The 18,456-nt window shown below is 37.7% G+C and overlaps 4 protein-coding genes and 1 non-coding gene across 11 annotated transcripts; 4 read left to right on the plus strand and 1 right to left on the minus strand.

The window, feature by feature from the left end:
* Positions 1–58: 58 nt before the first annotated feature.
* On the plus strand, positions 59–2,418 carry LOC104736328 (uncharacterized). The gene is made up of 3 exons (XM_010456291.2): positions 59–747; positions 871–1,001; positions 1,342–2,418. Exons 1-3 carry the CDS (start codon positions 448–450, stop codon positions 2,150–2,152), a joined length of 1,242 nt encoding a protein of 413 aa, XP_010454593.1. The 5' UTR covers positions 59–447; the 3' UTR covers positions 2,153–2,418.
* Positions 2,419–2,532: 114 nt separating this feature from the next.
* Positions 2,533–3,993, plus strand: LOC104736329 (ATP-dependent Clp protease proteolytic subunit 2, mitochondrial). The gene is made up of 2 exons (XM_010456292.3): positions 2,533–2,952; positions 3,337–3,993. The coding sequence occupies exons 1-2, from the start codon at positions 2,646–2,648 to the stop codon at positions 3,756–3,758; spliced, it is 729 nt and encodes a 242-aa protein (XP_010454594.1). The 5' UTR covers positions 2,533–2,645; the 3' UTR covers positions 3,759–3,993.
* Positions 3,994–4,031: 38 nt separating this feature from the next.
* LOC104736330 (ENHANCER OF AG-4 protein 2) lies at positions 4,032–13,739 on the plus strand. 7 transcript variants are annotated; one of them, XR_015577918.1, is made up of 14 exons: positions 4,032–5,119; positions 5,653–5,729; positions 5,961–7,682; positions 7,769–8,279; positions 8,456–8,564; positions 8,698–8,810; positions 8,890–9,077; positions 9,248–9,962; positions 10,062–10,548; positions 10,685–10,774; positions 10,870–11,028; positions 11,696–11,793; positions 13,088–13,208; positions 13,370–13,739. XR_015577918.1 is itself a non-coding variant. In XM_087481193.1 (11 exons), exons 1-11 carry the CDS (start codon positions 5,009–5,011, stop codon positions 10,938–10,940), a joined length of 4,194 nt encoding a protein of 1,397 aa, XP_087337319.1. In that variant the 5' UTR covers positions 4,151–5,008; the 3' UTR covers positions 10,941–11,353. The 7 variants fall into 7 exon arrangements, 1 of the variants encoding a protein (XP_087337319.1); XR_015577919.1 differs by having other exon boundaries at positions 4,151–5,119; positions 11,693–11,793; XR_015577917.1 differs by having other exon boundaries at positions 4,151–5,119; positions 10,870–11,015; positions 11,693–11,793.
* A 377-nt stretch (positions 13,740–14,116) lies between these two features.
* On the minus strand, positions 14,117–15,339 carry LOC104736332 (uncharacterized protein At5g23160-like). Its single transcript, XM_010456297.3, has 2 exons — positions 14,890–15,339; positions 14,117–14,782 (listed from the first exon to the last, which is right to left on the minus strand). The coding sequence occupies exons 1-2, from the start codon at positions 15,208–15,210 to the stop codon at positions 14,318–14,320; spliced, it is 786 nt and encodes a 261-aa protein (XP_010454599.1). The 5' UTR covers positions 15,211–15,339; the 3' UTR covers positions 14,117–14,317.
* Positions 15,340–16,356: 1,017 nt separating this feature from the next.
* TRNAI-AAU (transfer RNA isoleucine (anticodon AAU)) lies at positions 16,357–16,441 on the plus strand. The gene has a single exon. It is a non-coding gene; the product is annotated as a tRNA-Ile (tRNA).
* The last annotated feature ends 2,015 nt before the right edge of the window (positions 16,442–18,456 follow it).

Below are 18,456 nucleotides of genomic sequence, written 5' to 3' on the forward strand. Positions count from 1 at the left end.
AAAATTATATGTTTTGTATGAGAATTTATTATTTCACTGTATAAGTTTCAGTTTCGTTGTATGATTTTATTCTTTTTTTGTTTTTTTTTTGTCATTTAATCTGGTTGTTGAAAAGCTGTAACGCGGTTTTAGTTTCGAATATATTTATAATAATAAAAAATATATTAATTTGGCGTCGTTCGTTCCGGTGGAGACGAGAGGGAGAAGGGAAGAGATCTCTCTCGTTCGTTTATTCCCCTCCGGAAACTCCGGTGAGAACAAAAAAAAAAAAAAAAAAAGTTACATCGAGAAAATTCGTTCCTATCTATCACTCTCATCAATCCACGAGTTTTCACCTCCTTCTCTCCTTCAATCTCTCATCGTCTCATTTTCCTCTTCGATATTACCGGAATAATCCGAGAATTTTTTTGATCAGATCTAATTAATTATTAGATTGTTTATAGAACAATGCTCACGGATCGAGGGAGGCGGGTTTCTATTTGCAATGCGAGTTTTGAATTCAGCAACAGAAAATTCCGTGGTGATTTTAATGGTTACGGATTCGTAGATCTCTCTGAAGGTTGCCGTGATTGGAGTCCTTCGAGCAGATCATCATCATCATCCTCTGTTTCGAAGATTCTGCGTATCTCGTCACCTACCTCGTCTCCACCTTCTTCTTCTTCCCCTCCTACCGGCGCTGGTTATATCGAACACGAGGTCTCCAAGTTGGATACTCTCGCTGGCATTGCCATCAAATACGGCGTTGAGGTATTATAGTTTTAGAAGCTGAATGAATCGTGTTTACAAGGATTAGTTTTTTTTTTTTTTTTTTTTTGGGGGGGGGGGGGGGGCTTGTGTGGGTTTTAATTAACAAGTGTGGTGATTGATCAGGTTGCAGATATTACGAAGCTGAATGGGCTTGTGACTGATCTTCAGATGTTTGCCCTCAAGTCTCTCTGGATACCATTACCTGGCAGACATCCTCCTTCTCCATCCTTATCTAACGGCTCTCTTAATCTTGGGTATTAGCTTCATCCTCTCTTGTTGTATGGTAACTTAGAAGGATGTAGTCAAGGTTTTTGTAATCTGTAAGTTGTGCTGCTGTGTATCATTGAGAAACTTAGACCAGGTTAGCAAGCTCAATAGAAAGAAGTTTTCATTAGATTATGAAAGTGCTAAGTGAGAGTTGCTTATAATGCTTATGGAGCGATGATATCATCAAATGTACAGCTTGTCCCTTGTAATAGTAAATAGAACCGTTTTGACGTTTTAAATGATCATAGTCTACTGATTTGCGTTCAAGGACATCGACATATCAAAGTAATCATATTCCCATGTCTGATATATGAAATCTACTTGCAGAGAGGGGTGTTCCGAGCAAGCTTCATCGTCAGCAAGCAATGGAAACCACCAAGACGTATTATTTGACTCCTTCCAGTCTTTGAAATTGAAGCCTTCAGAAAAAAAGGTTTCTCCAGCCATGAACTCCTTGCAAGGATACTATGGATTGAAACCAAAAAACAGAAGAGCTTCTGAAGGTTTTGATATGGGAGTGTACATGAAGAAAGAGTCTTCTCATCTCCAAGATAATGATCAGTACCTCACCCCTTTCCCAGCCACCAATACTCCCTTAAGTCACCACAGAAAATCAAGAAGCTTGGTTGATGCAGTCATCGCCGAGGTCAACCAATCACCAAACTATTTAAAGGCAGGAGGAGGAGGAGGAGAAGTGGATTCTGATAGGCCAATGCGAAGACGCCAAAAATCTGAAGCCGATTTTAATTCACGAGCTCCTGAACTGCTTTTGAAAGAGGATAACAGAAGCTGCAGCAGTGGCGGCTTTTCTGCAATAGCTGGCAAAGGTTTAGCACTGAGATCCAAAGCATCAAGCAGAACTAACTTATCAGCAGATACTGACACCGGTAATGTCAACTCCACACCGATCAATTTAATGGATGCTCCTGTGGGAGACAGCTTCTCAAGCGTGAGGAAATCGTTTAGCGCCTCTAGTCTCCAAGAAACGAACTGTAACAGCAACGGTTCATCGCTATGGCCAACCTCGAAGTGGACTCTGAAACCTGATTTACTCACACAAGCAGCCATGGCGAGTTCTATTTTTGATGGATTGCCTAAGCCTTTAACTGGTAGGAGAATCAAAAAGGCTGTGGACTAAGGTTAGTTAGGTTCCCGTCCGTCTCGTTATTGACTGCCCACTCCAAAAGCTAAAGAAGCCGATAGCTATTTTAGATTGGTAAGTAAATAGAAGTAAAAAGTGTATTATTATTGCATTTCATTTTATTAAAAACCAATAATGTAATAGGTAGTGAAAGTGAAAGTCGAATTAGGCAATAATTTTTTCTTAAAATTCAAAAGATTACAAACATTTTGATTTGTTGTTGTGTGCTAGATGAATAAAAGAATACCAGAATATTCAAACTATTTCTTTGATATAAAACTTTTTACAGTTTTAACTGGTTTATGTTATAATTGATGAGTAGAAATGTCTAACTAATTTTCCAATAAACAAAAATCGGAAAAAAAAAGAAATGAAAAAAAAAAAGAGAGTGCATTTACTAATAAATCTGAAATCCCTAAAGCTCGAGTCGAGTTATACATTTCTCGAGCAATTTCACTCTCCCTCCCCCGAACAACCCTTTAGAGCTCCGATGATGATGAGGGGTCTCGTTTCCGGCGCCAAGAGGCTATCAACTCCATCGTCCATGGCAACAAGCATCGCCACTGGTAGAAGGAGCTACAGTCTGATTCCGATGGTTATTGAGCACTCATCGCGAGGAGAGAGAGCTTACGACATCTTCTCTCGATTGCTCAAGGAGCGTATCATCTGCATCAACGGTCCCATTAATGACGATACCTCTCACGTCGTCGTCGCTCAGCTTCTCTACCTCGAGTCTGAGAATCCTTCCAAGCCGATCCATATGTATCTCAATTCACCTGGCGGCCATGTCACCGCCGGTACGCTTCAGCTTTCCGTTTCCTTTAACTTTTTAATCTTTCGATTCGTTTTAATTGTTAGTAGTGTGATTGGGAATCAGATTGCTAGGTGCCATGGCTTTGTCAATGCTCTCTTACTTAGTAGTAGTACAGTAGAAATTTTGATACTGTTCGTTGATTACTTGTTCCTATGTGGATTTGGGTATATATCTAGGGTTAGTCACTTCACTTGATTACTGCAATGAGGCTGTTGAAATGTATGAGTGTCTGGTTTGTGATCACGAGTTAACACTTATTCAATTTCAGATTTTGTTTCTTGTGCGTCTTGTGATCAATTTTTTATCATTGTTTCTAGTGTGTCTTGTGAGTCTGTGACTCAGTTTTTAATCTTTTTCTTTGGTACAGGTCTTGCAATTTATGATACTATGCAGTACATCCGTTCTCCGATAAGCACGATTTGTTTAGGTCAGGCTGCATCAATGGCTTCTCTTCTCTTGGCAGCGGGTGCCAAAGGGCAAAGGAGGTCGCTCCCAAATGCAACTGTTATGATTCATCAGCCTTCTGGAGGTTATAGTGGACAGGCTAAGGACATAACGATTCATACAAAACAGATTGTTCGTGTGTGGGATGCGTTAAATGAACTGTATGTCAAACACACGGGTCAACCTCTCGATGTGGTTGCAAAGAACATGGATAGGGATCATTTCATGACTCCTGCAGAGGCAAAGGCGTTTGGAATAATCGATGAAGTAATTGATGAAAGACCATTGGAGTTGGTGAAAGATGCAGTTGGAAATGAAAGCAAAGATAAGAAGAGTTCAAGTTAGGAAGTAACTGGTAATCAAACAAAAGTAATAAATTTTCTTCTTTTCCTCTACCAGTTTTTTGCTTTGCTCCAATTAGATTTCCTTTTTCTATGGATGAAGTTTATGGTCTGAGGGCATGATCTCTCAAACTGTTTTTATTCTTTCATATATCAATCATGACTACATTTCAGAACTCGTTCCTTGCATGTTTACAGAGTCTTCATATCTGATTCAGTAAAATTAATATTGGATTAAAGAGTGGTTTTGTGTCTTAATTCCATGCATGCATTGCAAGTCTTTGATTATAAGCACATTCTTTTAAACTAACTAGAAAGTCTAGTTATGATGAGATTTTTGTGAGTTTCAGAAATCCCAGTCCTAGTTGATTTACTTTATGTTAGATGCTCTTGATAGATATTCTTTGGTTGTCATTCTTTTTGCTTACCTTGATCAGTTTTCTACGCCGTCATCATGTGAGAGCCTGATGTGTATTCTGAGTAGCAACTTTTTTATAGTTATAAAACTTGGAACACCATTAGATGCATTTGTGGTAAAACCATTGGTAGATGATTATGCTTGGGAAAATTAGGGACATCCGTAAGAGTAAAAGATCTATATGTAAGGATGAGTCTTGCTTTGATGTGGTGGTTTTGTTGGTTTCTTTAATGGGAAAAATGGAAAATTAACATATTCTATATTCTATAATCTATATTTTTACTTATTTTTAAAATGGAAACGTGAAAGAAAGTGTTCATAATAATAAAAGAAAAAAAGGGGAAATATACCTGTTTGACCAAAAACTGTCGTAATATATTTTGGTTAGGACTTAGGATTAGTGAGATTAAAAGTAAATTGGTAAAAAAAGAAAAGAAATCTTTTGTTCGATTTCGATCTACGCTTTGTTAAAAAAAAAAAAAAAAAGGAAAAAAACGCCGACAACAGTAACCAAAGTTCTATCTCTCACAAAAACTTCTTCGCAAGTTTTTCACCTCTCAGCCCTAACCCCATCGTATCCCTCTCGCGACCGCCTCAATCAATCTTTCTCTGGATCGCTCTCTCTCTATTTCTCTCTCGCTACGTCTCTGTTTACTCGCTTTGTGATCCGTAAGGTGTCTCCGCTGCCCACATCAATCAGCGAGGTTCTTCTGGTGGAATTATCCTCGGATATCAATCGGAGATTCTAATTGGGTATCTGGGTTGGATTGGATTCCACAATTCTCTTCGGTGTTCCCGTTTTGCGTTCAAAATTAGGGTTTATAGAGGTCTCGCCTATGGCTCCTGGGCGTAAAAGAGGAGGGAGCAAGACTAAGGCCAAGGGGCAGTTGATTCTCGGTGATCTGGTTCTTGCCAAAGTCAAAGGCTTCCCTGCTTGGCCTGCCAAGGTGCGTTCTGATTCCTGAATTCGCTTTTTTCTTCACTGATTTTTTTTCTTCTTCTTGTTTTGGCTTCTCTCTCTAATTCATCCTCATATAGAGTCCTTATTATGTCCATAGTCATCATCTTTTTTTTTTTTTTTTTGTTGTTGGGTCTTCTGTTTTTAATTTTTAGGAATTTTAGTATCTGATGATGGGACACATTCACTTTATGGAATTTTTTTTTTGGTTGTCTGTTTATTTTGCTGCGTAGCCGGTGTGATGTATAGTTGAAATTCCGTTTGTTGATGAGCTTTAGTGTTCTCTTTCTTTTGTTGAGAGCCTTACATACATTATTAGGCTGATTTAAGATTTTACCTGAATAATAGTTTCTTGAGATTGCACCCGATTTAAAGTCAGTTAAATCATCTCTCTAGTTACACGATCAGATTCCACTGTTGAATTATGAAAAAAACATATGATTATTCATCTCGATAAATAGTGAGCATCATAATCTAGTTTAGTTAATCTCTCTTGTGAAGTGATTTGGTTTTGAGTTTCAGGTGAGCCGGCCGGAAGATTGGAATCGTGCGCCAGACCCAAAGAAGCACTTTGTTCAGTTCTTTGGAACAGAGGAAATGTAAGCTAGTCTCGTCTATGTATACTTATTTTCAGTTAGTTGAGACATAGTATTCTTGAATTCTGGTACCTTATCATCCAGAAAGGTATATTAACTTAAGTCAATATATTATGTTGCTGAAATTAGGCAGTAGTAGATCTCAATTATCAGGTGTTTTGATTGCGTTTTTTTTTTCTAGCTGACTAATTCTTTGGAGTTGATCATTGACCAAGTTATATTCCTTTACTGCAGTGCTTTTGTTGCGCCGCCTGATATCCAAGCTTTTACTAGTGAGGCAAAGAGCAAGCTATTAGCAAGATGTCAAGGTAAAACAGTCAAGTACTTTGCACAAGCTGTAAAGGATATCTGTACTGCATTCGAAAAGTTGCAGAATCACAAGTCGAATGTTTTGGGCAATGAGGATTCTCTGGATGCTGCTGAGCCTAGTTTGACAAAAGCTGAGATAGTGGATGGAACAGATCATACAGTCACTGAGTCTGATGAAACTGATAACGTTGATTCTATGGTGGATCCTTGCTTCCATAAGGCAGATAAGAATAATGGTGAAGACACAAAGGCTGAGATAGGGAAGCGAGATTCATCGTCATTTCTGGAATCAAAGATTTCAAGCACATCCTCTGGTAGCGAGTCACTGGAGCATGGTTCAGATGACCCTAAAATAAAGAAAGAAGATTTTGATAAAGGAACTGATGCTAATGCATGCATTGGACATTTTGGTAATGGCCAAAAGAAGCTTGCCAACGGTAAGAGTATTAAGAAGGTAGCAGGTGGCTCTGTTATAAAAGATGAAGATACAGTTCACAGAGACAAAAGCAAAAAATCACATGTACCTGGTGGTCGAGCTGCCAGTGGTAGCTCTGATTCCAAAAAGTCCAAAGGTCTGTTGACAGAGAAATCTAGCTCCAAAGTGTCTGCTGGCAAGCATGAAAATTCACCTGGCTTCAAGGGTGGGGTTTCCGGAAAGAAAAGAAAGCTTGAAACTGAATTAGGAAAGCCTGCACCTAGAGTAGATGGAAGCTCACGAGCTGCTAAAAAACCGCGATTTGAAAGTGCGAATGATAAAGAAAAGTGTGCAATTGATGTTGAATCTGATTTTACTGGGATTGTATCAGATATTAAGCGTGAAATTGTCTTAGGATTAAGTGCCAGCGGTGGAAATTTACAAAATGATAAAGAAGTAGTTGCATATACTAAGCGCCGGAGACAAACAATGGAGAATGCTACCTCTCCTTCTTTTTCTGGGTCTCGTGATAAATCTGGGAAAGGTCATCTGGAACAGAAAGACCATTCCTCCTCTGTTAGTAATGTTAAGGTTCCAGTTGCACAGTCGCTGAAAAAACGGAGGGCTGTTTGTATCTATGACGAAGACGATGATGAAGATCCAAAAACCCCATTACATGGAAGACCAGCCATTGTTCCGAAAACAGCATCAGTCTTGACTGATGGTCATAAAAGTGCTAACGTGGGTCATGGCACTTCTACTAAAGCTAAGATATCTGCTGGATCTACAGAGAGTACTGAACTAAGGAAATTTCCTTTGCGTAAACATTGTGAGGATGCACCACGTGTATTACCAGGTTATGCGGAGAATTCTACTAACAGCTTACCCATGGTAAAACCCATCAATGAGTTGCAGCCGAAGGATGTCAAGCGTTCTCCGAAGATGTCCCCTCAGCCGGTTTCGACCAATAAGCACGTTGCAGGACAACAAAAAGTTGCAAAATCATCTGTGAAGGTTTCTGCTTCTGTGATGGTAAAGAAGGCTCAAAGTGAAACTTGTAAGGAGGCAGTTACGGGATCTGATAAAGTAAGCTCTTCTCAGTCTCAGCAAGCAAATCTGAGACACAAATCAGCTTCAGTTGGAGAGAGGCCAACAGTGGTTTCAAAAGCTGCCTTTCGTGTTAATGACGCTGGTGTTTTAAGAGACACCTCTGAGAACTTGTCTGGTGGCAAGTATGTCACATTCTATCTGTCATCTTTTTGTATTAATGCCGGCTTGCTTATAATTTTTTTCTTATTATTATTATTTCTTTTTGCAGCCTTGACCTCAATCGAGAAAAGTGGAGTGCTCCATTTACCAGTGTAAAGACCCCAGATTCGGCTGCATCTATGAAGGATTTAATTGCAGCTGCACAGGCAAAAAGAAAACTAGCACATTCACATAATTCAATGTTTGGGAATTTGAACCCTAGTTTCTTAAACATCAGTGATACACAGATGAGGAGCCATAGCCCATTGTTGCAGAATGCTTCAGCATCTGCTGCCATCGCAATGCCGGTAGTTGTTGAAGGATTTCAACAAGATTCTTCTCCATCAAATCATGGGCAGAAGTCCTCATCAATAAATCAGATTGAGACTGATGATAATGACGAGAGAAGACTTAGTTCAGGACATAGGTCAGTTGGAGGTTCACTTAGTGGTGGCACTGAGGCTGCTGTATCTCGGGATGCTTTTGAAGGCATGATAGAGACCTTATCAAGAACTAGGGAAAGTATTGGACGTGCAACTCGCCTAGCAATTGATTGTGCCAAATATGGGCTTGCTAGTGAGGTAAGATGTTTGGTTGGCTTTCATTAAGTTTTTTCTTAAGGCTGACAACAAACTTAATGTCAGGCTGCACACATGAAATCAATTGCTTTCACATTATGATTTATAGCATATGGTGTGTAACATTGTTCATAGAATAGTTGCTTTAACTGGGAAATTTTGTTTGTGTTTTTATCTAGGTGGTGGAACTTCTCATCCGAAAGTTAGAAAGTGAATCTCACTTCCATCGTAAAGTTGACTTGTTCTTTCTCGTTGACTCTATCACCCAGCATTCGCACAGCCAAAAAGGTGAGGGTTCCGTTTGAATGGATGCAATACCTGTTATCAAATTATTACATCCCTGAAATGCTTATGGTATTTAGATTTTGTTCTTTATTGTGAACACCTAAATTATTCTGATGCTTGTGAATTATTTTTCTAGGTGTTGCTGGTGCTTCTTACGTTCCTACTGTGCAAGCTGCTTTGCCACGTCTTTTACGTGCCGCTGCTCCTCCAGGGACTGGTGCTAGTGATAATCGTCGTAAATGTCTGAAGGTACTTTTACTATTTGCTTGTTTCTAGGTTATCCTTACATCTTTTTAGGTTGGAGTCAGTGACCTCTTTGCTTTTTCAGGTTTTGAAGTTGTGGCTTGAAAGGAAAGTTTTCCCCGAATCTCTTCTGCGACGTTATATTGATGATATTAGAGCTTCTGGTGATGATGCAACAGTTGGGTTTTCCCTGCGACGTCCTTCTAGATCTGAGCGTGCTGTAGATGATCCTCTCAGGGAAATGGAAGGGATGCTTGTCGATGAGTATGGCAGGTATGCTAAACGACTATCTTGCTTAGTAGTGTATTTTCCGGATTTTTTACATACTGATGACAAAATAACAAGGATAGTCAGGAAAATTTATAGCACTGAAGAGTTGTTAGAGATGCGTTTGGTGCTATTCAGTAGAGTGGTTATTAACTTATGTGCCATTTTTTCTGCAGCAATGCAACGTTTCATCTGCCTGGGTTTTTTTCTTCTCATAATTTTGAAGATGATGAAGAAGATGACGATCTTCCAACAGCAGAAAAAATAAAAAGCACATCTGATGTGGAACGTTTCAATGCTTTAGATGATTTGGAAGTACATGATACTTTGAGTGATAAATCCCATCGAGTTTTGGAGGATGTTGATCGTGAACTTGAAATGGAAGATGTATCTGGTCAGCAGAAAGATGTAGCACCTTCCTCGTTCTGTGAGAATGAGACAAAAGAACAGTCACAGTATGTTATGGAACCAGTTGCACAGAAATCTACCGAGGTCCCTTCCCTTCCAGAGGGATCTCCTCCGCTACCTCATGAATCACCTCCGTCTCTCCCTCCTTTACCACCTTCTCCCCCACCTCCGTCACCGCCTCTTCCGCCTTCATCTCCACCTCCATTACTGCCACCACTGCCTCCCGCAGTGCAGTTTCCACCTCCACCACCGCCGCCCCTTTCACCTCCACCTTCACCGCCGCCTCCACCTTCACTGCCGCCTCCACCTCTACCACCACTGCCTTCACAATCTATAGCTTTACCACCATCACTAACAACTCAAACATCCATAGGTAGCCATCATCAGTTACCACTTCAACCTGGATTTCCTCCCCCAGCATATCCATTATCACATCAAACATACCCAGGATCTGTGCAGCAAGACCGCTGTAGCATTTTCACTGTAAGTTCTTTGATTTATTCTGTTTGATGTTACTCATGATTCCTTAATATACATTCATCATTTATCATTTATTTCTCAACTCCTGGGCATCATGTGCAGGGTGATCAAATTGTCCAAGGGCCAGGAAGTTCTTCACGTAGAAGTCATGTTGAGGGGGCTGGACAAACCGAATTTTTTGTGCAGCAATCATCTAGTTTTTCACCAGCAGGAGTGTGCAGTTCCAGGGAACCTTCATCATTTACTTCCTCCAGACAACTAGAATTTGGGAGCAGCGATGTACTTTTTAATCCTGACGTTTCTTCACAGAACCAACGGTTTCAGCCGAGCAACTCTCTGTCCCAAAGACCTGTAGTTAGGCTGCCTTCAGCACCGTCCAGTCATTTTTCGTATCCAAGCCATGTTCAATCACAATCCCAGCATTCCTACACTCATCCATACTCTTTCCCACCTCAACATGATGATGGACGGCGATACAGAAATGAGGAACCATGGCGGATTCCTTCAAGTGGACATCATGCAGAAAATCAGAGTGGTGCCTGGAGACATGGAAGAAATTCACATCCAGGCCTTCCTAGAGTTACAGACAGTATGTAGATGCTTGAATCCTTATTAATCCTTTAGCTGTTGAGTTTTATACATATGTTGATTATTGTTTTCCATTATGTCTGTTTGTGTAATGACTTAATTCCTTGCAATTGATGGTCTTGCTTGCAATTCCTTAGGTTTCTTCCGGCCAGCTCCAGAACGTCCACCTTCAGGGAGCTATCAGCCTTCTGCTACTAGTAACTTACAAGCTGCCCCTGCAATGCCAGGTGAGACTATCTCAGTCAAAGCATCTATTTGTAAACTCTCAAGACACCGTCAGAAACCTTTTTACTTGTCTTAACATTTTAATTACCCATTTAAGGTCATGCTGCTTCCCAGATGCTACCATCTCGGCCAGACATGCCTACCGCGAATTGTTGGAGGCCAGCTTGAAGTGAAGGTAGAAATTTGTTGGCCTGCTCCTGTTTGTATCAATGGAAACGAAGCTGCTAGTGTCTCATTAACAAGGTTAATCCTCTAGGTTTGATTTTCTAAATACTTAAGTCAAGTCTTTTATCAGTGTTGTCATCAAACAGTTACAGTTATACTACTTTCTCTTCCGTGGAGGACTTTTTCGGATATATCCACTTCCAGAGGCATCAAAAACTACTGCAGACTTTTGCCAGGATTCTGTATATTGTATTTTTTCCTGTCAAATGTATCTGTGGATCATAATCTTCACAGTATAGGTTCTTGTTTTTTTAATTGGTTAGTGCTTCCGTTTCGCAGATCCTGTAATTATGCCAATCACATTGTGCTCAAAAGCTTTTCCTGGTTAAATGAAATTTAAACTTTATAGTCAAAAATGGTTCTTTTGTTTCATTTTCTGAGCTCTGTAATCGTTGCCGGTCTCTGAGAAATCATATTAATGAATACACTGTTAAGAGTGTATTTGACTAGTTAAGCAGACTTAGGTGGCAAGAATATTCAGTGTGAACCTGAGCTTTCTCCCTTGCTAGCTTGTAGATTAGAGGCCTATTGCTTACTCGTATCTTGTTGTTTGAATGAGTAACTTAGGTCTACTATATACATGGCCGGTACTATTGTAGATATCGCTATAACTACTTTCTCATTTCGTAATTTTTTTTCATCTCATGTCTCTCTCTTATGGAGATAAGCCATGTCTCGCTGCCTTGTATTTTTAGCAGGAACAAGAAGCATGCATTTCTATACAATTGTGAGTCCAGTCAGTCCATTTTACAGTTGCTATCTGGTGCATTCTGAAGAAGTATCGAAGACTTGTGAGGTAATGGTTTCTATTTGTTTGTCTGAAAAATATTTGCTCTCTGCTCAAACCATGTGACATAACGAGGTTTGACTTCATATTATCGTGAGCACTTGATGAAGTGTTTGCTCCATTTGATTTCGCAGAAGAGCAATTTTGCTTTTTATTTTTTGCATACATATTTGAAATGATAGAAGATAAAAATGAAAGAGCCGTTTCAAATGATGGTGGAAACTTGGGAAATGATATGAATTACTTAAATGTGAGCTTATGGTATTCATGGCTTGGCTTGAGACAAGCAGCTAATCTTAATCCAGTGGGTTCAAAACAACCACCTTCTTAACTTGTTCGAAGGATGTGCTGTCTGCTGCCACACTCGCCTGTCTTGTTTTTGTTGGCATGAATCTTCCTGTTTAAATGGTCTGGGGGTTGTACATGTGAATGAATATATGTGGTGATAGGCTGCGCTCAATAGCCTTTTTTTTTTTTTTTTTTAAGGAGGTTTTCATCATACATATATTTTCAAAGTGGGGTGGCCTTTCTTTCAAATAAGAATTTGTGGTGCTAGATGCTTCTTGCTTGTTCTTTGATAAATATCTCTGGGTTTTAATCGCTTATTGCCACAGTTTTGATATTTGGCACGTCTTTCAAGCAACTAGATGATGTAACCTCTCTTCTAGCAATCCATTTATGCCAACTCTCCTTTCTTTTGTTATATTTGTGTTTGTATATATCTATGTATTTCTTATTATTCGACAAATGGAAACACTGTACTTTCTCCAGTTATGGTATAGTGCTTGTTTTGCTCGAAGTATAAGGTCGCTGGGCCCTCCCTGCTTGCTTGTTCTGTTGTTAAGTACGTTCAGTGTGGGAGACTATATAGTTAGATTAGGTACCAGATTGAGAATCAGAGACTTGTTCTCATTAGATGTTTCATGATGAACAGCAATAGGTATACTTTTCTTAACAGTTCGATGTGGACAAAGATGTATCAGTTATTGGGAGGGATTCTGTATTGGATGTTGGTACTTAACACAGTCAATTTTCTTGAGGAAATTATGAGTATTATTGTTTGTAAGACCATCCACCAGAGAAATTACATAATTTTATCAGCCGATGGTCGAGTGTAGGTTTATTTGACTATATCTAACTGCTATGAATGGTTAGCTTCTTGGTCCTCATTAAGTCACCTGTTATTTCTTTTATGTTATCAAATGCTTTTGGGGATAGGTTTTCATATACTTGTGTTTGTGGACTTCAATTGCGAGATAAATGTCATTCTTAAAGGTTTTAAGTGATTTGCGTCTTGCAACAGGCCTTTGGTGCAGAGCTGAACCACCTGAATCGCTGGCAATCGCAATGCTAGAAACCATGTGCAAATTAAAAGAGATTGGTTACACACAAGGCAGCCATGATTGGATTTTGCTAAAGCATGAGTAAGAAACTTTTTTCTGTTCTTCTGAGCCTACTCTATGTCTTCCTACTACTGTAAAGTTAACTAACAAATATAATAATGATATAGTGAAAAGGATTAGAGAGTTTGTCTCATATGGAATGGCTACAAGCAGTCCTGATTTGTTACATGGTCGTTTTTCAGGTTTTGAAATTCGGAAATTTGTTCGGGTGCCAAGAGTTATAGGTATTCTGGAACCGAACTAGGCTTTAGACGATTGAGATCTTCACTTAACGATTCAGTTTCTCAAGTTTGGAGGTTAGTTTTTGTCATCACTGACAAGGTCTTAAGCTTATCAATGAAGTCTCTTTTGGGGTAGAGAACATAACTTAAGGCCAAATCGATAGCCTTTGTGAATTTTAATTTATCTTATAGTAATGGCAAAGATGTTGTCTTACTATTAAAGAAAGATCAATATAGTTGACAACAGAAAAGACTAAGCATATATTCTCATATACCAAAGGAAAACCACAGAAAGTAATGAACTAAGTTGTTCAAAGTTTTATTTTAAAAATGTGTTACTTTTTGTCTCTGTGTCTGGTATAATGGTCTTGGATTTCATTTTGGCAACTAGATTTGAACAGAGAAAAGCTGTTTAAAATCCTGGCCAACAAAGGTTATCATAAAGCTTTCAGCCTAACACTTCAAACCGAAGTATATTACTAATTGTAGGCTTGGCTAACATAAAGGTTTCGAAACAAATTATGTACTTAGTTTAGCCCCAAATTTCGCTAATTGAAAAATGTGGATTAACTGTAATCGTACTAAAACTAAACTACGTACATATCTGACATTTGAAATAAACCGTGTTAGGTAATGCAATGCACGATAGATTGGTAAGGTGATTAAAACCTCAAAGGCGATTATGCAAATTTGTAACGCAGTTTCGAGTTAGTAAAATAATGGAAGGGTAAATGTCCAATGTTAGAGATTCACAAGACAAGGTCAAAATTTCCTGTATACATGTGCACGCATGAACGAACGAACGAACAATGACAATCGTGTGATACGACCAAACATATAAAGAAGACACTACTACACACATAAAATTTGAGAACGAAAAGAAAAACATTCAAAAACTTGAAACAGTCTTTAGAGCGAAACACGGTGTTGCCGAACAAGAAATCCTTCCAAAACGACCTTTTTCTTGTGAGCCTCAGAACTCAAATCCACGTCACCTGGAAACAATCTGCTTTCAGCTTTACCGCTACCACTGCGTTTGCGTTTGGCCACACCAACCGCAGTCGCAGCTTCTCTGATACGAGGGAGAAAATAACACCAAGTGGATGTACAAAGAATCGCACACACACGTCCCCACATCAACATTATCATTAACGTTAGCATTATGATTGATATCCCAATTATCGGGTCGAAATTACCCACCCTTGATTCTTTCCTGACCCGTGACGACTTCTCCCTTAGTACTCTCGGCTTCGACCTTGGCCCAACGGTTTTAAACGAGTCGAGTTTCCCGCCATAGACTTGTTCATGACTCATGTGGTAACCAGAGACACTCAACGGATCAGGGTTTATGTCTCTTCGTTCGTTCGTGTCTTTCTGATAAAACCAAAGTTCAACAAAACCAAACTCTTTTTAACAATTTTATCGAAAACGTGTATTACAAAAAGAATGATATACTAATATATGCCAAGAAGAGTAGATACCTCGTTACTCTCGTGATCAATTTCCTTATAACCACTAGTCGCAATATACTTCCGATCAGTAACATGACGTATCACACGGAACAGATTTTGCTTATCATCTTTAACAATCGAGTTTTGTTTCTCCGACCTCTCGCATATTGGCGTCAGTGTGATCTCGTCTTCCTTCAAACGAAACCAACTACGAGTTCTCGTCTTCTTTTTCTTCTCTTGGCCTGCGTCTACAGTTCGTTTGTCTGAGTAAATTTTCCGAGAAACCCCGAAACAGCGAAGAACATATGAAGTAGAAGAAGAGCATGTTCTCTTCTTCTCAGGTTTGCCCATGAGCGCTGCATCAAAAGGACTCCAGATATGATGCTTTTGTAAGACAACTTTCGAGTATAAACATTATTCGGAACGGTTGGAGTTCATCCCATTTTTTTAATACTTGTTAATATATTTTGTGTTTGTGTGTTCGCACGCTTTCGATGAAAATACTTATTCATAGACTATTTCTAGACTATTATGAATAATGACAGTGTGCTATCTTTACGAGATGTGCTATAATATGATGTCATATACGTTTTAGATTGAGTCCGATCTTTTCTATATTTTCGCTTCACAATTTGTTTTTTTAAGTCTAGAAAACAAATCGACTTAAACAATATTATAGTTTCTAATTATGTTTATTTCATCTTATAAAACTCGAAATATAAATTACAGAAAGTTATAATTAAAATAGTTTCATTTCACTTGATAGTATATATAGTATTCAAGAATAATGATGATAATGCAACTTTTCATTTTCTTCCTTTCTTGCGTCAGACCAATACTCCATAGGAAAACCTTAGTGGTGAAGATTCAACACGAAAAAACAAAAGTAAAATACAAAAAGATTATTAAAAATTAGGATGAACATTGAACTAAAATAAACTAAGTGGATAGAGGATCTTGCTGGTGGGTGGCCAGCCAAAGTCTTTATTCAGAGACCAGAGTTGTGGTCGTGTCCACGTTTTCTACTTTCTTCTACGTCGCCAAATTTTCTCTTGCTGTCTTTTTATTTTATTTTCTTAATTATATATGTTTGAAAACTTTCGAATTGAAATTTCTTTGATAAACTAGTTACACTCCATGTAATGTAAGTACTAAACTAATCCAAGAAAGTTATACAATTTCTGTTTGAGAGATCTGGTTAATTTTCAAAGAATTTTGTACAAAGATATCGTAGTTAATTAACAAAATAAAATGCATCCTATATTTGTAGAAACCCTAACATTATAGAAAAGCACATCGATATAATATTTGCTAATAAACGAAATATGATGCTATTTTCCGAATTACCATACATCATACAAAAACTGAAAAAAAACCAAAAAAAAAAAAATCATGTTCTAGCTCTTACAATATATTCTGTTATATTTCTATGGTATTGGTGTCCTAACATAGTAATACTAATAAACTAGATATGCTTTGTTGCAAACTAAGTATGTTGGCCTATTAGCTCAGTTGGTTAGAGCGTCGTGCTAATAACGCGAAGGTCACAGGTAGGTCACAGGTTCGATCCCTGTATAAGCCATTTTTATTGTTTATTGCTAAGACGACCAACTCAGATAGTTTCTACTATTACTTGTAATATAAATTTTGAAAATTTAAAGTTAATAACCTCTTAAATGAATCTCATTTAAATAAATATTATTTTCAAAATTACAATATGTAATTAGTATTTATTTTGTTTAAATTTTAAAACATATTTATTCAAAACTTAAAAATTATTGCATTTCAAAAAAATTGAAATAAACATAACATAAAAGCATATTAAAAAATATATGTATAAATCACAAAACGGAAAAACGATTAGTTATACTTTTGACTTATGCCAAATTTGTGTCATATATGCTCAACCAAATCAGATTCAATTGTTGATGTTGTTCGGTCACAAACTCGATCGAATGCCCATCATATTGCGGAGATTTGAAAACATATATGTAAAATACGTGAAACCCACTTGTGAAGTTTTGTTGATTTTGCTTGTGAGATTTTTGATACATCAAACTAAGTGTATTCATCTCGTTCATTTTCTACTATCATATTGTGCAACATGATACATGTTCTCATTATCTTTCATATTTTTACCTTATCCCAAATAAAAGCTGGATATTTTAAATGGCAAATTTAGCTTACAAGGCTCCAAAAGCATGACTACCGTCTTTATGAAAAACTTCTTGATAGGTTGCAAATAAGGATGCTTTCACACCTTCTGGAATTGGAATATATTGGATAAAAGTTGTCCATTTTGAATAAATATCATATGTGAGATACTAAGTCAAATGATATGTGTGTCCATTGACAATATAATTCACTTTTGGAGCTCGACCTTGTAATATATCATCAAAAATTGGTGAGCGATCAAGAATATTAATATCGTTTAAGATACCTAGAGGTCCAAAAAATGCGTGTCATATCTAGATATCTTGTCACGCTACAACCCCTAAAACGATTGTTGGTTTTCGAGATCAATGTATATATTACATTTTCTAAGCAATAGGACAATTCTTCTACTCCTAATGCATACAATTAATCCTTCCTATCATCCCAGAAAATCCGCTTATCTCTCCAATATTGAGTAATCGTTGAAGATATTCTGGTGTGGGTCTTCTTAGGTACTCATCTCCAAAAAAAATTATGATTCCTTCAACAAAATGTTCCAAGCATGAAATTTCAGTGATTTCACCAAGCCGGATGTGTTCGTTAACCACATCAGCCGCACAACCATATGTCATCATACAAATTGATGTTGTAGACTTTTCTAGCCCATACAGATCGAACCTTCCGATAGCAACTCTTCTTTTTTGAAAGAATGGAGATTCAATCAACAATACGCATGAACAAGGGCTTGTTCGTTCTAAAACAGCGTTGGAGTATATAAGGAGGGTATGTTGCATCTTCACTAAAATATTTTTTCCATAAGTAGTTGTGTCCTTGTTCACGTTCTCTTTCAATATAGACTCATTTTTCATTTGATTTGGTTGCTTCTTGATGATCACCATGATCAACGGACAGATTTTCAAATGCTTGATCAAACCGTTCATCCATCGTTTCGGAAAAAATATTACGGAAAGAAGATACCATTTTTAGTTAAATTTAATTCTAACAAGGAGGTCCCAGAAAATACAAGAAAATACTAATTTGGGAGATTTAGAAAAAAGAAGATATGGAGAATCTTAGTTTCCTTATAATGTTTGTGAAAAATATAGAGAAGTAGTTTTGAGATAATTTTTGTGTCATTCTTTGTGACTTATATAGAAAAATGTGATACGTATAACAAGCAATATTTATGGTGTACAATCTTTGAAAATATGTGGTGTGGGTAGAAAATAAATAAAAGAAGATGATATACAAACCTACTTTTAAACAAAAGAAAATACTATGCTATGCAAAGCCATACAAAAAAGAAAAAAAAAGATGTTGAGTATCTCTCATATTTTTTTCTTTCATTTTGTGGCTTTGCATTGCTCTTCTTTTGTTTTCTTCTACTAACACCACAAATATTTTCAATGTTTTGACACTACAAATATTATTTGGTTATACAAA

Source organism: Camelina sativa, chromosome 13, assembly GCF_030686135.1.
Source record: "Camelina sativa cultivar CO46 ecotype springtype chromosome 13, ASM3068613v1".
NCBI classification, from domain to species: Eukaryota; Viridiplantae; Streptophyta; class Magnoliopsida; order Brassicales; family Brassicaceae; genus Camelina; species Camelina sativa.

Bases quoted from the DNA above. Each gene is read 5' to 3' on its own strand.
- LOC104736328 (XM_010456291.2), top strand. From the start codon at position 448: ATGCTCACGGATCGAGGGAGGCGGGTTTCTATTTGCAATGCGAGTTTT. The intron at 748-870 runs GTATTATAGTTT...GTGATTGATCAG, and splicing joins CCATCAAATACGGCGTTGAG to GTTGCAGATATTACGAAGCT. The intron at 1,002-1,341 runs GTATTAGCTTCA...ATCTACTTGCAG, and splicing joins AACGGCTCTCTTAATCTTGG to AGAGGGGTGTTCCGAGCAAG.
- LOC104736329 (XM_010456292.3), top strand. From the start codon at position 2,646: ATGATGATGAGGGGTCTCGTTTCCGGCGCCAAGAGGCTATCAACTCCA. The intron at 2,953-3,336 runs GTACGCTTCAGC...TCTTTGGTACAG, and splicing joins TGGCGGCCATGTCACCGCCG to GTCTTGCAATTTATGATACT.
- LOC104736330 (XM_087481193.1), top strand. From the start codon at position 5,009: ATGGCTCCTGGGCGTAAAAGAGGAGGGAGCAAGACTAAGGCCAAGGGG. The intron at 7,683-7,768 runs GTATGTCACATT...TTCTTTTTGCAG, and splicing joins GAGAACTTGTCTGGTGGCAA to CCTTGACCTCAATCGAGAAA. The intron at 9,078-9,247 runs GTATGCTAAACG...TTTTTTCTGCAG, and splicing joins CTTGTCGATGAGTATGGCAG to CAATGCAACGTTTCATCTGC.
- LOC104736332 (XM_010456297.3), bottom strand. From the start codon at position 15,210: ATGGGCAAACCTGAGAAGAAGAGAACATGCTCTTCTTCTACTTCATAT. The intron at 14,783-14,889 runs GTATCTACTCTT...TGGTTTTATCAG, and splicing joins TTGATCACGAGAGTAACGAG to AAAGACACGAACGAACGAAG.